Genomic DNA, 15658 nt, shown 5'->3' with positions numbered 1-15658 from the left:
ACAAAACCTATAACTTATAAGATCCACTCTAAAGATAAAGATCAGAGAGTCTGAGTGTGTCTGGATGTTGTCAGTATGATTCTGTTTCCAGAGTCAGCCGTCCAGGGGAGGTTGAAAGCTTCCGGTGTCTGCAAGAGTTTATGTGGGTGGGCTGCTGTATGTGTGCCGAGGCTGGTCCCAATCAAGACGCCAACCTCCTAACAGACTGTTGCTTCTTTCTCTCTGCAGGACTACTTGGAGTGCATAAGTAACCAGTCTCGACTGGCCTTGAGCTCTGAGGACAAAAAGTCACTATTTGGCAACATCCAGGACATCTACCACTTTAACAGGTACAACACAGAGCGACAGACATAATCAGGAAAATATAATATAATGAATAAGACTGTGTGGCATAAAGCAAAGACACTCAGATTTCCTATATTTGTTGGTTTCTGAATTTTTGGAGATCAGAAACGGAGATCATGTGTCGCTAAATAATTTGGATATTAAATTATTGTGTTTCCTTATTTCACATAACACCCAGTCTTGGTTAAATGGCTCTAATTTCTTCTCATATCATCGGGAATCTTTACTAAAATGACTCATTAGCCAAATATTGCAAAAAAAAAAAATCATTTTAAATTACATTAAAATATATTATTTCCTCACAGGTATAACCGTCTGTGTTATTTTAATGCATCCATTAGCAGCTCTGCTCATTTAAATTTTCGCTTCATGTTTGTACTTTTATGAGAGGTGTATATTACTTTATTAATTGTGTCTCTCATAATTCCCAGGATATGCTGGTGTAATTTCAACTATTCCTGAACATGTTTGACAGCATATTCAGGGGTTAAATACACAACACTCCAATTTTACATCCACAATAGATTTGTGACTTTAACTATTTGCTGCTACTGCAATAAACCATTTAAAATGTGAGTTGCCTGACTGAAATTCAGTTTCACTCTGTTACTGAGTTCTGAGTTACAGATCTGTTTGTGCCACAGATGTTATTCTAATATCGAGAATATTATAAAATATCTCTATTAAATCTACTCTTTTTGTTATGGCATCGCTATGGTCTTAATGGAAAATTACGTTTAATTGGTGCCTCTCCGAAGGGCTAATGAAATATCATAAGCATCATCGTGGTCTAAAAATGATAACCAGCTTCTCACTCAGCTGTAAGATCATCCATCAGCTGCAAAATGTTGCAGTATCTGTTGGGATAGAATGACATTAGACATTAAAATCAACCTGGATTTGCCGCAAAGCTTCTCTAAACGGCTTTGTCTCTCCACTCACCAGTCACTTTATTGGGTACACCTTGCTAGTACCTGGTTGAACCCCCTTCTGAACTGCCTTAATTTTGGTCCATGATGTCGTCACGCAGCTGTTGCACATTTGTCAGCTGCACGTCTATAATGTGACTCTCCCGTTTCACTACATCTTATAGAGCAAAGGTGCTCTACTGCACTGAGATGTGGCGACTGTGGACTGTATACAGTGAACTCATTGTCATGGTCATGAAACCAGCAGTACTTAGGTAGGCTGTGGTGGTTTTAAAACAAGAAGTCAAATAGGTTTAAGGGACCCCCTAAACTGTTACATCACTGTCCGTCTGAATTGTTGATACAAGACGGGATGGATCCAGGCTTTCATGCGGATTACATTATATTCTGACCCTACCATCCAACAATTTTCCGATCTTCCACTGTCTATTTGCATTTGTCCACATATGTAAATGAACCAAGCTGCTGCCATGTGATTGGCTCTTTTTATGACCTCTTTGCCTTAAAGACCAACTGAACAGGTGTACCTAATAAAGTGGATGGTGAGCATAATGTGCCAGCAGCCTCCCCAACACTGAAAATGGACTGTGCCACCTGTTGTTGTTCTATGAAAGGCATTGTTGCAGCAGCCAGGCCTCTAGTGTGTGTGTGTGTGTGTGTGTGTGTGTGTGTGTGTGTGTGTATAATCAGTCCCAGTCTGCATGCTTGTCACCTCTAGTACCGCTCCAGACTGTGTGTTTCAGTGTGTGAGTTTTGTATTCAGATGAGATGGCAGGTCCAGCATCAGTCATGGTGGTCTGGAGACACAAACATTCACTCCCACCTATTCATTTCTCAGCTGCCCCACACAGTCAAACTGGCCAGTAAACGGAAACATAAAAGCAGTTAAAAGAGGTCACAATGACCTCATGCTTTAGCCATGAAACAATAACTTCAGGAGTGGCTGTTTCTTTCGTTCTTTTTGTCCCTACACTGAATTTACAGCTGCACAACAGGAGCTGCTCCCTGTTTGAATTCATGGAAGTTCTGAATTTGTTCAGTGGCCTATCACCTCATTTTGAACACCGAGATTTTACTCGTGAAATTCAGCACAACTGTTGGAACAATGAACCACGGGAGAGTCATTTATATGTGTGTGTATTCAAGGAAGAAACAAAAGAAGGTATAAAATGTAAATCCCGGGAATACAGTGTTAACTGCTGTGAACTTTTTTGCTTTAGGGATCTTCTTCATGATCTTGAGAAGTGCAACGCAGACCCCGTGGCCATCGCAGAGTGCTTTGTATCCAAGGTAATCAGTTTCACTGTTCACAGTACTGGAAGTAACTGAATACATTTAGTCAAGTGCTGTACTTTCAGGTACTTGAGTACATACATTTTATAATACTTTATATTTTGCTTTTTACCCCCCACTGTATTTATTTAACAGCTATACTTACTTGCTAGTTTCCAGCAAATGCAACATATTGTAATAGTTTAATGCTTTTTAGGCTTATACAAAGAAACAATGTCACAATTCAGATCTTTAGAAGTTGTCCTCTGAATATCTCAGATGCTTTCATTTATATAGCCATTGAGAATATTGTGGAAAAACTAAAGCTTTTGAATGAACTTTTACTTGCAGTGGAGTACTTTTGCTTAGTTTTATAGGTTTAAGTAAAGGTCCTAAGTACTACCCTGTACTGTCTGTTTCTTTGCTTGCATGGGCTCTCTTCCTCTGCTTGTTGAAACCTGTCCATACAGCTGCTTTGGACACATGCACACGCACACAGAACAACATCAACGAGACAGAAAATGAGAAACTAGAAATGTGAAATTATCAATACCTTCCTCAAATCAGGTGATGACATTGCTAAAATGAACTTCCTAGAAAGTGCATTGAGGTAAGAAGCATTATTGTGCCGGTGCGAATGTCAGTTTTAAAAGGAACAGCAGGGCGGGGAGGAATGACAGCACCTAATCACCTTTTTGCTTAAGAGGGATAATTGTAGTTTTCATCAAGGAAAATGGACTCAGACTCTGCTCACGGTGTCAGAGGTCCTCTTTTCTGTATGATTCAGCTCCTGCTCTGTCTCTCGGTGCCCTACAAACTGGTGGCACGATTATGTCCCATTATAAAGTGCTGCATACCAGCACTTTGTGTAAAACACTTTGCGTTCCCTCCCTTTCCTTCTGCAATTACACCCAAAACCGCAGAGCAACTGTCTGACCATGTACACACAAAAAAAGTCACAGTTAGTGTCACAGACTCTCTAAATGCAGCAACTGTTGTTGAGACAAGCTGGTTTTATGGCTGCATAATTAACTGAGAGCTATAAACAAACCAGCCTCATGACATCTTGAAACCAGCTGATTAATCTTACAGTTAGCAAAAAGAGGTCTCAAAATAAAATGGCATTCATGTAGGGAAAAGAAGCTTTTTGTTGATGTCTTGGTGTCAGACGATTGTACCGCTTGCAATGTGCAAAAAATCGTGCGATATTTATTGGTTGTTTGTGCAGTGGATAAATTGGGAGACAGCCAGCTTGAGAGCAAGCCTCGGGCTTCTGAAAACACATCCGTACTGCTGACGTACTGCTCTTGTAAGACTCGCAGATACCCATTAAAACCATTTAAAATATTCTGTTTTTACTGGAAGTGGTAGCAGGTTCCTGCCCCGTCTTGCTGTCAGCATTTCTGAACACGGTTTAATTATAGTTGTACGGCAATATGTAAAGCTTCCTCTTCTTCTCACAAAACGCCAGAAATTTCCAGCTCATATCTAACTGGTTGATTGATTCAACTGGTTTCTCTTAAAATGTGTATGTGCGTTATAGTTTCACACCCTGTTACTAAGCCTTAAAGGTTGAAAGCACTATATTTTCACCTTGAAGGGACTAAAACTAGCAATGAACTTGCACACCTGATGTTAGAGTTAAACCCGGGCGCTAACAGTCTCACATTAGGCTCTTCTGTTTAGTGATATTTGTATTGAGAGTGGCTCAAAACGCTTGTTACCGATATTTATTAATGTCTGGATTTCAGTGTGTGTTTGTTTTTAAAGGATTTAGTTTAGTGTAGATTTGTCATCAAGTAGCTTTAATACAGTTGTATAGGGGGGTGGTCAAGAGTTGGACCAGCACCTGGAAATGTTTAGTCTCCACTGACCAACCCACTACTCTAACATTAAGAAGCCACAGTTAGAGCTCTGTGTTTGTGCATGTGTCCTTAATGATATCACAGGCTTCTGGTAAACGGGTTGTAGCTCAAATTCCACTTTATTGCTAAAAAAAAAAAGGTTAGTCAAGGTTTCAAAAACCCTGGAAAACTCCTAAACCTCTCTTTCGCTATCTACAGTGAAATGCACACACTCGGAGACGCACACAAACACTGCTAATACCTTTCTAGTCTCAGCAGCCAAGGATCACATGCAAGCACAATGTTTGAAGAGGAGACAGATCTAGCTGTAAATCTCCGTCTCTCCCTTCTGGATAATTGGCTATCTATCCTCATGTTCTTTTCTGTTTGACTAAACCTTCGCTGTGCTATGTGTTGAGTAAGCCTTTAAAGCATTTTATGGGTTGCTACATGCTGACTGAAGCAAAGAGAGAACAATTACGCTGAATTTTTTTTGGTCCTAATGATCCTCTGAGTTCAGCGCATACCTGATGACTCACTGTGACCAGTCCGGTCTCGTAACAATAAAACCTGCAGCTTTATTACCTTGCTATTAAAGTGATGAGTGGGCGCGTAGCCATCTATCAAACTTAAACTTTTTCTGTCTCCCTGCATACCGATTAGTGGCCGCAGTTCAAATAAGTACAAGTCTTTTCTGTGTAATTTGAATCTTGATCTCTCAGAGAGGTGTGTTTATTTTTCGTGATGTGAAGCAGCTTAAAGTTAATAACTTTTGGATATTTTGACATGATGAGTATATGATTTTAAGATAGCTTATATGTATTTTAAAGGATAGTGTATTATAGGCATGAGTTATTTCAAGGCCTTCTGGTTTCCTGGTTAGGTTCAAAGAGTGTGCACGGACGGGTGTTTTTTGGCATGTCTGCGCTCATGCGTGCGCTCTAAAATTTATATTATATAGCAGACGTTATGCACTTTGTGGTCTTGTGTTCACAGTGCAGGAGGATATTAGGAGTGTGTATTAGGAGTGTGTTGGTTTGTGTCATCAGAAATCGATGGTGGCACATCTGGTTGTGTTTAGGCCTGGTCTGTGGCGGCAGACTGCTGGAGACGTGGAGAAGAGCTCTGCTCTTCAATTAAGAAAGGTTCCCACGAAGCACCTCGGGCTAACAAATCATGGGAGGATGTCTGTGTCTTTATGTACGTGTTCTTCTGTTCAGTATATTTTGGTGGGATATACTGTGTGCATGAGGTAGATTGACTCTTTGCTTCCAGCTGATTGGACGTCGTATTTAGTTCAAATCAAAACACGCACACATCCAAAGTGGGTACGTGCTCGAAGTTTATTAAGAATCCAGCGATCACATTGTCCTGGTTCATAATGTGCACTCTTTCACACACATGCAGAGCAAACTTCTTCTGCATGTTTATGCTAACACTTCCTGAAAGCTGTACACATCCTGCACCCTACTAGTGATTACGGACACAAATGGAGTTCAGTTACATTCTCACGTTACGCAAGAGAAACGAGTTTATCACAAGGCCTCCAAGAGAATATGATAAAGGGGAGCGATGAAGAGGAAGCGCTTGCAGGGAGAAAGGAGGGATCGAGGAGAAGAGAATATCCATAAGAGATTGGTGAAGAGAAGATATCAAAATGTGTTGTAGAAATAATCGTCGGGAGCAGGCAGGGATGATGGGAGGATGAGAGCAAAGAGGTTTAGACTAGCTTTGATAACTCATGCTGTCTTTGATGTCTTTGATGTTCAGGGAGGTATGCGAGGTGGGAAAAGTCTCAGTTAAAAGGGAGGTGGGTAAGGTACGAGGGGATATTTAATCTGAGTGCTCAGGGCTGTTGGGATAAACAGAGAATTAAAGGCCAGGATGGAAGCTAATCATAAGCTACAGGGATGAGGTTCAATTAGGATCAGTGAACGAAGGAAGAGTGGAAGCCTTGTCTGTGGGCTTTAAGTAAACATGAAATAACCCAATTCATCAAAGTGGACACAATCCACTGCAGATGTATTATAACCACTGATTAAACAGGCGAAAAAGCATGTGGATACATATTGACCTGTAAGGGATTATGCAGTACCACAGCTTTCCTGTCTGAGCCCATTTAATCACAGCCGCACATACTTTAAGTTACTGCTAATAATTTGGCTAGTAGTGCTGCTGGGTTTAATTTGAATGTATTCGCTCTTGCGTCGTGTGTTTTCAAATCATATCAATCTGCATGATATGAAAACCCATTAGAGCCATCTTCCTTGTCTTCCTCAACAAGCTTTGCTTTTTGACTTTCTGCCCTGCATAAACAAGATTTTTGTTTTAATCACTATCTTGCTTTAAAATCTGTATTTTCACAGAGAAATTATTGCTCTGAGAAAACAGAGCAGCACAGTCTGCAAATAAAACTATAATAGCACCAAGGAGTTGTGCAACACTGACAAAAACAAATGCCGACCTCGTGTGACTGTTGTGAGCCAGCTAATTCTTTTTTCAAAGACCTAAAATTGGGCAGACAGACATGATATTATTAGTAAATTGCACAAATCCAGACCAAATGCTCAGAGGTGTGATTGTTCTCCTCACAGACTTACAAGATATTTCGCTACCACATAATAAAGTGTCAAAAAAAAACAGTCAAAGCAAACTCCACACTATCTCAACAACTATGCAGTTGCCAGTGCCATAAAATCCGGGCATTAATTCCCCTCCCCTTTCATCTGGTATAATCATCAGGTCAGCTTTGGTTAATACCTCTAAAATTATATACTTTCCCATCGGCTGTTGATGACATGGTGGACTTTACACCTGCTAAGTTGCTCTGTGTTAGCATTTTTATTGTTGGCTTCTTACCATTATCAACACCAGCATTTAACTCAAAGTACAGGTTTGTGCTTTCGCTTTGCTATGCACCTTCATGCATCCACTAAGATACAGTGCCAACAAGTGTGACATGACATCATACCGTCTGACACGTTTCTCCTCTACACTCCTCAGTCTGTCTCGTTTCATGTTACAAAGCTGCATCGACTCATTTGCTCTTTTTGTTGTTGTGTTTTACAGAGTCAGGAGTTCCACATTTATACCCAGTACTGCACCAACTACCCACGGTGAGAAAGCTACGCCCTGTGTGTGACCAACCATGCTTATTCACTAATGGGGCCCACTGTAGAATTGTTAAGTCATCCTGATCTCACCTTCACATGCCATCTTCCCAGCATCTCACATAGCTCTATTGTGTATGTTGTTCAATGCATTACCTTATCCCCCCTTTCTGATGAGCTGACACTCTCTATAGAAGCCTCCTCAGCAGGAGTCAGAGTGTCTACTGTCAGTTGTGCCTCAAGGTCTCTCTAAATCCCTCCCTTCTTCTTTCAGTTTTTTCTTCTTTTCCTTTATTGGTGTCCTATTGACAGAGTTACAGCCCACATACTGACAGACAGGGTATTAAAGTTGTCACCTTATCATAGCTAATGCTGTTAATGTTTTATCCTGCTTTGTCTGAGTGCCTCAGTTCCATGGTGCACCTGTGTGTTACAATGTACGGGGCTTTTTGTGTCAATTTCTATATTGTGTGTAATTAAATGAACTGAAATATGATGCAGTTCTTCCTGCCATGACACAGAGCACCTTTAAAACACTGATAAAAAGGCATAAGAAGGAGGAAATGCATACAATCTAATGATGACTAATTGAATGTTCTGTGTGTGTGTGTGTGGGGGGGGGGGGTCTGTTGTCAGCTGTTTAAGATAGACTTTCTCCTACATCCACACCACAGCTGGTGACCCCTATCAAGGTCACACACGACACACACAGAATAATACACAGACTGGGAGACACTTACATATGCACAGACACACACACACACGAGCTGTAGATGTATCATGGTCATACTGAGCTCAGAGGTCAGGTTTCCTCCAGAACAATGTGAGGCCTGTGTGGAGCTGCGCTGGAATTTAGACATGCAGACATGCACATGAGTGCACACACACTTACACAAGACACAGAAGAAAGAGACAAGTTCACAACTGTCTTCCTCTGTCTTTTTCCACTGTGCGTGTGTGTACACATAAACTCAAACACATACAGCCTCCATTGGGTAGTGAAAAAGTTCTTTATTCTTCAGTAGGTCAGACAGCAAATGAGCTCCACCGAGCAGTAAATGTGGTTTTACGAGGCTGTAGAGTGGTACAATATGTTGCAAAAATTAGTTGATACAGGCCAAGCTAACAATAAAAGCATCAAATACGCAAATAGAAACTGATATTTGAGATTCTGGCCCTATTTTTGAATAAAAGACTCAGCAGACCAGGCAGCATTTTTCCAATCTTCTGTTGAACAGTTTTGGCAAGGCTGTGCGAGTTGTAGGCTCGGGTTTCTGTTCTTATCTTAAACAAGTGGCAGCCAGCGTGGCCTTCTGCTGATTTGGCTCATCTGCTTCAACGTTGTGCATTCAGAGATGCTCTTCTGCATGCCATGGCTGTAGGGAGTGGTAATCGCCTTGAAGCAGTCTTTCCACTCCAAAAACTGCCACTCACTTTGTATTTTCTCTTTTGTTCTGACTGTTGCCTGTAAAGCCTAGAGATGGTTGATCAGTAGATCTGGTATTGCTGAAATACTCAGCTCAATCCAAACAACTATGCCATGTTCAAAATCCTCATTCTGATGCTCGATTTGAAGATCAGCAGGCTATCTTGACCATGTCTACTTGCCTAAATGCATTAAGTTGCTGCCTTGTCATTGACTGATTAGATGGTGTTAATGAGCAGTTGAACAAGTGTACCTAATAAAATGCCCAATGACTGTAGCATGATAGCGGGACACAAATTTGGCTTATTTTTGTATGCATTTGCAAATGTACGTGCACACAGTGTATGGCTGCCAGAGCTTCAAGAATAATAAACCTCATGGAAAAAGTACACATAACAGCTCAGATATCATATTGTGTATTAATTTACATACCTCACTGTGTTATTCAGAATTAGCATAATATTAATTTAACCACGTTGTTCAAGCGAAAAACTGAAAGAGAATCTCTCAGTCCTCCTTAAATGTTTTTATCAGGGCACATACCGATCCCTGTTATGTCTCTCACTCTTGGTTAATAATCCCTTTGTGTTTGGGTGATATATAATTTTTTTTTTTTCCGCCTCCTTCAGTTTTACTTGACAGCTCTCACTCGTCATCGCTGTCAAATTACAGTTTCCTGCAATTCTCATCTTATTTGCTGCTTTTTGTCTCCACAGGTCTGTTGCTGTGCTCACAGAATGCATGAGAAACAAGGCGTTGGCCAAGTTTTTCCGCGAGCGCCAAGAATCTCTGAGGCACTCCTTGCCCCTGGGCTCCTACCTGCTCAAGCCAGTGCAGAGAATCCTCAAGTACCATCTACTATTGCATGTACGTCTTTTTTGTCTAGCCCAGAGCGCGCGCGCGCGCACACACACACACACACACACACACACACACACACACACACACACACACACACACACACACATAATGTCATCCAAACAGTTAGTCTTTACCCACAAAAATGTGAGAGCAGCCATAATTATTATTATTATTTTAACCTATTCCAGTGCGAATGCAAGTCTACGGTTAAGTAACTGAGCTGAGATTCCAGCCCACCTCTGATGGAGAAGCCAAATGTTTAGACATATGGTGCTCAGTATGCATGTTCCTGTGTGTCTGTGTGGTTGCATTACACTGCATGCATTGTTGTTATGAACACAAAACAAAACATAGTAGTATGAACATGCTCATGAATGTTTTGCTTTCATTGTGTGCCAATTCCAATTGGCAGCATTTAAAAAAAATATATATATATATATTATTATTATTATTTTTTTTTTTTTAATTTATTTATTTGTGCCACCTGTGCAGGAGATAGCCAACCACATGGAGAAGGACACAGAGACCTATGAGGTCGTACAGGAAGCCATAGACACCATGCAGAGAGTGGCGTGGCACATCAATGACATGAAGAGGAAGCACGAGCACGCTGTGAGGTTGCAGGTACAGCGAGCTCTCTCACATACATTAAAATTGCGACTGAACCTTTCCATAAATCATTACATGGATGACGTGTGATGGCGTCTCCTGCGTGCGTTCCACAAGTAAACAGCTACAATACTTTGAAAACCTTTCAAGGAACAAATTGTTTTAGCGTTCTGCGCAACAGTTATGTGAACTCCAGGTTTGAATCGGCCAAGGCCCCGATGCTCCCCGCATCTTACACAAGTCAGTGCATTTTCCACTGGGCTAATGATGGCCTTGCATAAGGAGGACACATAAAAGGGAAGCTTGTTTCTTTTATCTGCTCGGGGGACAGAATGGTCTGATGAATGCAGGAATGTGGGGGAACAATTTCCGTAAGAGTCTGAAGGAAGTATTTGCTTCATAAAAATGGTCAGTTTATGCTTGTTTTGTAATTTTCTTCCCTTTTTTAATTTTCTAAACATTTATTTAGGCTTCAGTGTGTTTGTCCTTCCACCCAGTAACCTTGTTCAGGTCATTTAACACTCTGTTTTCGTCTGTATTTCTTGTTTTTTTTTGATAAGTTGAGTTGTCTCATCGTATTTATTTTTTGTGCTCCAGTTTGGCAACACAAATATGCTTAGTTTTTTCTTTGTTTTTTTCCTCAATTTCGTCACAAGGGCATGATTGTGTGTCCCCCTTCTTGCTGTTACCATGTTTAACTCTCGTTACTCTGTAACCCTGTGATTGCTGCAGGAAATCCAGAGCCTTCTTACCAACTGGAAGGGCCCTGATCTGATTGGCTACGGAGAGCTGGTCCTTGAAGGAACATTTCGTCTGCAGCGTGCCAAAAATGAACGAACACTCTTCCTCTTTGACAAACTTCTATTAATAACTAAGAAACGAGAAGAAACCTACACGTACAAGGCTCACATCCTGGTCAGTGACGCAGCTTGGAGAACTTCATGCCCTGAAGAAATGCTAAGGATTTCAATGCTTGTGCTCCGTATTGTAACACTACTTCCTGCCTGTCTCTTGTAGTGCTGTAATCTGATGCTGGTGGAAGTCATCCCTAAAGAACCACTGAGTTTCAGTGTGTTTCACTACAAGAACCCCAAACTACAACATACAGTTCAGGTATAGCAACATTACATAAGAGAAGACATGTCAAACCAGACACCAAACACCCTTTGAATTTAATTACACGTTTGAAAATGTAGCTACGAGCGACATCGTGCAAGTCAGAAGTTGTGATGGTTGTCGCTTCGTGATTTGCAGCTGTCTTATTGTTTTGTATTTAGTCCAGGCTCACGTCACGGAGCTGTTCAGACACGTAGACTGTTTAAAGGCTAACGGTAGCCATTGTTGTTTCCTAATAACTGTTTTTCGACGAGCGCTGAAAAAGAAAGCTAATATGTGTTATGCAACAAAGCTGCTCTCCAGTTCTTAAGGATTTAACCCAAACCTTTTGAACTGTATTTAAAATACATGTATGAGATTATCTCTTCTGTGATGTTGTGCTATCTGCCCGCAGGCTAAATCCCAGCAAGACAAACGCATGTGGATCTTACACCTCAAGAGACTCATACTTGAAAACCATCCTGCCAAAATCCCTGCCAAGGTAAGAGGAGCTTATCTCCTGACAGGCCCCATCTTTATTCAAAGATTTTGTAACTGCTCTGAGCGGGATGTGCTGAAAATATCACTCCCTCCTACTCACTCCATCTCTCTTACTTTCTCATATTCCCTTATCCACCTATCCTGCTTTTACACTTTCTAGCGTCTTCCTATCAGCATTCATCATCAGTTTTTAATGAATTCTTTTTTTATTCTATGTTATTCTGTTTTGGCTTTTTTTGTAATGTTTTATTGGGGTTATTCCTAAATTTTTGTATTTAATTTTAAGTTGTAAGTAAAGTATATTTATGAAGCACTTTGTGGCTACACATCTGTGAAAAGCACTTTGAACATAAACTTTACTATCTCTTCATCTGGCTTTTGACACGTGCAGCAAAAACTAAGACTTTTCAGAGAAAGTAAAGAGTGTCCATGAAGAGGCTCCTTTGATAAGTTTCAACTTGAACTGTAACGTGAATACAGTAATATGGTGCCACCTAGTGTCAAGACTTCATCCTAATTTTTTTTGTTGTTGTTTCCGAATTCCAGGCCAAACAAGCTATTTTGGAAATGGATGCGACACGTAAGTACCAATTTCTAAATTAGTGATCATTTATTAAAATTGTACCTTTGGTATATTTTAGTCTAATGTTCTTTTTGCTGCAGGTATAAAAAAAAAAATTAAATATTCATTTATCACTTATTTGTTTTCCTCTACTGACATTTTTTTCCCCAGATCATCCCGGGTTTCACTATACCCCCGACGGTGAAAAGAAGGATTCCCCTCAAACCAAGGAAGGCCCCACTCCTCGCAGAGGGCGCAGGAAAGGTGAGAAAAGTCTCAGTCAATATTGTGTTGAGCAAAAATTATGTTTCATAGCTTAGTGTGTAAAATAAATACAAATTAAAGGAATTGAACACACATCTAAAATTTATCATATATTTATTTTTCTGTCTTCCCAGAACCTCTGTCCAAATTACTGAAGAATGCTAAGCAGAATGCAGCCAATGCAGACGGTGAAAAAGTGAGTCATGCAAACACAAACCAGGAGTCGGTGTACACACACTCGTGAACAAATTTTACTTAACCCAAAATGTGTTCCTTCTCCATGCAGCGAACAAGTCTAGGTGCCACACTGCTTTCTCCAGTGTCCCAGCTGGCTCTGGGCACAATTGGCCGCAGCCGTAGCCTCATCAACCAATCACAGGAGTCCTTAGATCCTGGCGATCACTATGACCACAGTGACCGGGAGGAAGGGGAGGAGTCACATCAGCAGGACGCTGACGATGAGGATGACAGTGGTCTGGTGGGTTTTGGCTACCTATAATTGTGCACTATATTTAAATTTGCCAAAAATATCCCTGTGAAATTCGGGGTTACATGAAAATCCCCCAGTTTGTTTCCATGTTAATCCAGTCTTTCAAACATATTGGTAATACTCTAAATTCTGCATTCAGGGAGGCGGAAAGAGGCTGCGGGTGCCTGGCAAAGGCAGTAGAAAGAGGCTGAACCCTCAGGCTTCTGTTGATAGCATTGAACAGTGGAAAGCTTTCAACATGAGTTCAGCAGACCTACAGGTACAGTATCAATTTGGAGCTAATGAGAGATGCAATATAAAATTGTACTGGATCTCAGATTTTTCAGCTGCTTCAGTCACGTGCAATACAAATGATCTCTGCTGTCCTTCAGAGAGCCAGAGAATCCCTTGTACGGGACGGAAGTCACCACCCACCACTCCTCAGGACACCACACGTGACAGAGGAGCCTCCAGACTCCCCCATTCCCTCTGTAATAGTAACAGAAAGTGACCCGTCAGTGAGGAACATTTGGGCAGACCATCAGGCTCGCAGGGCAATGTTCCCCACCCGCCAGAGAACAATGCAGCCTGACGATGAAGACGAGGACATCTACCAGATGTTTGTTCCCACAGAGCCAAACGGACAAGAGCCAGAGGTGCCTTCAGAGAGATCAGAAGCTCCCTCATCGCCAAGGACCGCTCGGCCCTGCAGCTGGCATGTTGAACAGGTGCCCACGGTGCAGGTTGAACCTCCACCCAGCGGTAGCAGAGTCCTGCGGAGGGCAAGCAGTGCCGGGGAGAAGGCTACAGAGCCTCGAGAGAGCCCCGAAGATGACCAGGCCGGTCACAGCAAAATGGAAGTGATCCACACTGAATCATCCAGCAATGATATATCTGGATCATCTTCAGCTGAGCAGCTGACAATGGATGATATTGAAAATGTTTATGACAATATCAGCTATGAGGACCTAAAGAGCATGGGACTCATCAGAAGAGACCCTGAAGAAAGCCAGTCGCAGAAAGATGCTTCTACAGATGCACAGCGTTCCCGGAGTGAGGCAGAGAAAGCAGTCAATGTTCCAGAGGTCAAAGAGTCTATGTCCAAACCAGACAGTTTGCCAGAGGACCATAAGTCACTAACACAAGAGGGGAAGTCATTTGGGACATGTGAACTCAAAATAGTGGAGGAGGAGAATATCTATGACACAATCTGTTTTAGGGATCCGCCATCAACCGAGGTCATGGAAAAAAATGAAGGTGATAAATTAAAAGAAGAGAGGAACAGTGTGCTGCTTAGAGCATTTGTTTCTGAGCAGAGCTCCCACTTTAGAGAGGATGAAGGACCAGCCCCCTGCCTTGCCCCATGTTCTTCTGAGCCCGATCTTTCGTCTTCTTCCACCTCTGAGACCTTTTCTCAGAAAGGAGATAAGATGTCCGAGCAGGTCGATGAACTCTGGAACGACTTGGAAAACTACATCAAGAAAAACGAGAAGAAAGCTGATCGACTTCCTGCTGCATTCCCAGTGAGTGCCAGCGAGTCGCCGAAGAAGACCTCGTCTGTCAAAAAAAGCCCTGTGAAGAGCACTCCTGTAAATACTCATGCAGCCTGTGCACCCACCAGTTCCCCAACACATCAACCTAAGCCCCCACCTGTCACTGCCACACTCTCATTCACCATCCCACTTATCAACCTTCCTGAACAAAGTGAAGGTACCACTGAAGAAGAAACCCACAGCCCTTCTCCTGCATCACGCCCCCTTCCTGTCACCCCAGAGCCCGTCCCAGGAACCGTGAAGAGCATCCGCAACCGACTGGCTCGTCTAAGCAGCGGCAGCTTTCGCCTGGAGGATGACGATCTGGTGGAGCTTCCCCAGCGAAACATCTCTCAGAGAGAAAATTCCCTCAAGGACCTTCACAGTTTGTTCCCAGGGGAGCTGGCAGGTCTGGACTCACCCCTGGCATCCTCCTCTCTCCTGCTGGGTGAGTCTGTGGACTTTCCCCTGGAACTGATGGACAAAACTAAGAGCCGTGTGTTCCTCATGGCACGCCAGTATAGCCAGAAGATTAAGAAAGCAAACCAGCTGCTTCGCATGAGGAGCATGGACCCTGGAGACTCTTGCAGTCGTGCCAGAGCAGAGAAGAAACAGAAAGATCTCGCAGCCATCTTAGAGGAGAAGAAACAAGGAGGTGCAGCCATAGGTAAAAAATAATAATAATAATTCTCAGATGCTAGAGTATAGGTTTAAATTTGTTTCCATTTTGTGTTTCAGTGGGTAGAAATCTGTAGATCACCTATTCAAATAGCCATAATTTGACAATACAGCCCTTCTCTGGCAGCTCTCCTCTCCAACCAGACCAGCACAAACAAATG

General features: G+C 42.1%; 1 protein-coding gene across 3 annotated transcripts in view; it reads left to right on the top strand.

The window, feature by feature from the left end:
• The window catches only part of LOC146652344 (pleckstrin homology domain-containing family G member 1), a 60274-nt gene that overhangs the window by 41922 nt on the left and 2694 nt on the right, over window positions 1–15658 (top strand). For all 3 annotated transcript variants that reach the window (XM_085381886.1, XM_085381888.1, XM_085381887.1), the window contains exons 3-16: window positions 229–329; window positions 2495–2564; window positions 7460–7506; window positions 9643–9793; window positions 10280–10411; window positions 11129–11311; window positions 11414–11509; window positions 11907–11993; window positions 12539–12572; window positions 12726–12818; window positions 12953–13014; window positions 13105–13296; window positions 13448–13567; window positions 13680–15486. In XM_085381886.1, coding sequence (XP_085238012.1) covers window positions 229–329; window positions 2495–2564; window positions 7460–7506; window positions 9643–9793; window positions 10280–10411; window positions 11129–11311; window positions 11414–11509; window positions 11907–11993; window positions 12539–12572; window positions 12726–12818; window positions 12953–13014; window positions 13105–13296; window positions 13448–13567; window positions 13680–15486 — 3175 coding nt within the window. The remainder of the gene's footprint in view (window positions 1–228; window positions 330–2494; window positions 2565–7459; window positions 7507–9642; window positions 9794–10279; window positions 10412–11128; window positions 11312–11413; window positions 11510–11906; window positions 11994–12538; window positions 12573–12725; window positions 12819–12952; window positions 13015–13104; window positions 13297–13447; window positions 13568–13679; window positions 15487–15658) is intronic.

Source organism: Rhamphochromis longiceps, linkage group LG15 (genome assembly GCF_057381845.1).
Source record: "Rhamphochromis longiceps isolate RC_006_pf linkage group LG15, R_longiceps_female_GT1.1, whole genome shotgun sequence".
NCBI lineage: Eukaryota > Metazoa > Chordata > Actinopteri > Cichliformes > Cichlidae > Rhamphochromis > Rhamphochromis longiceps.
Note: the sequence above shows the minus strand (reverse complement) of the source record. Positions and strands in the feature narration are given on the sequence as shown.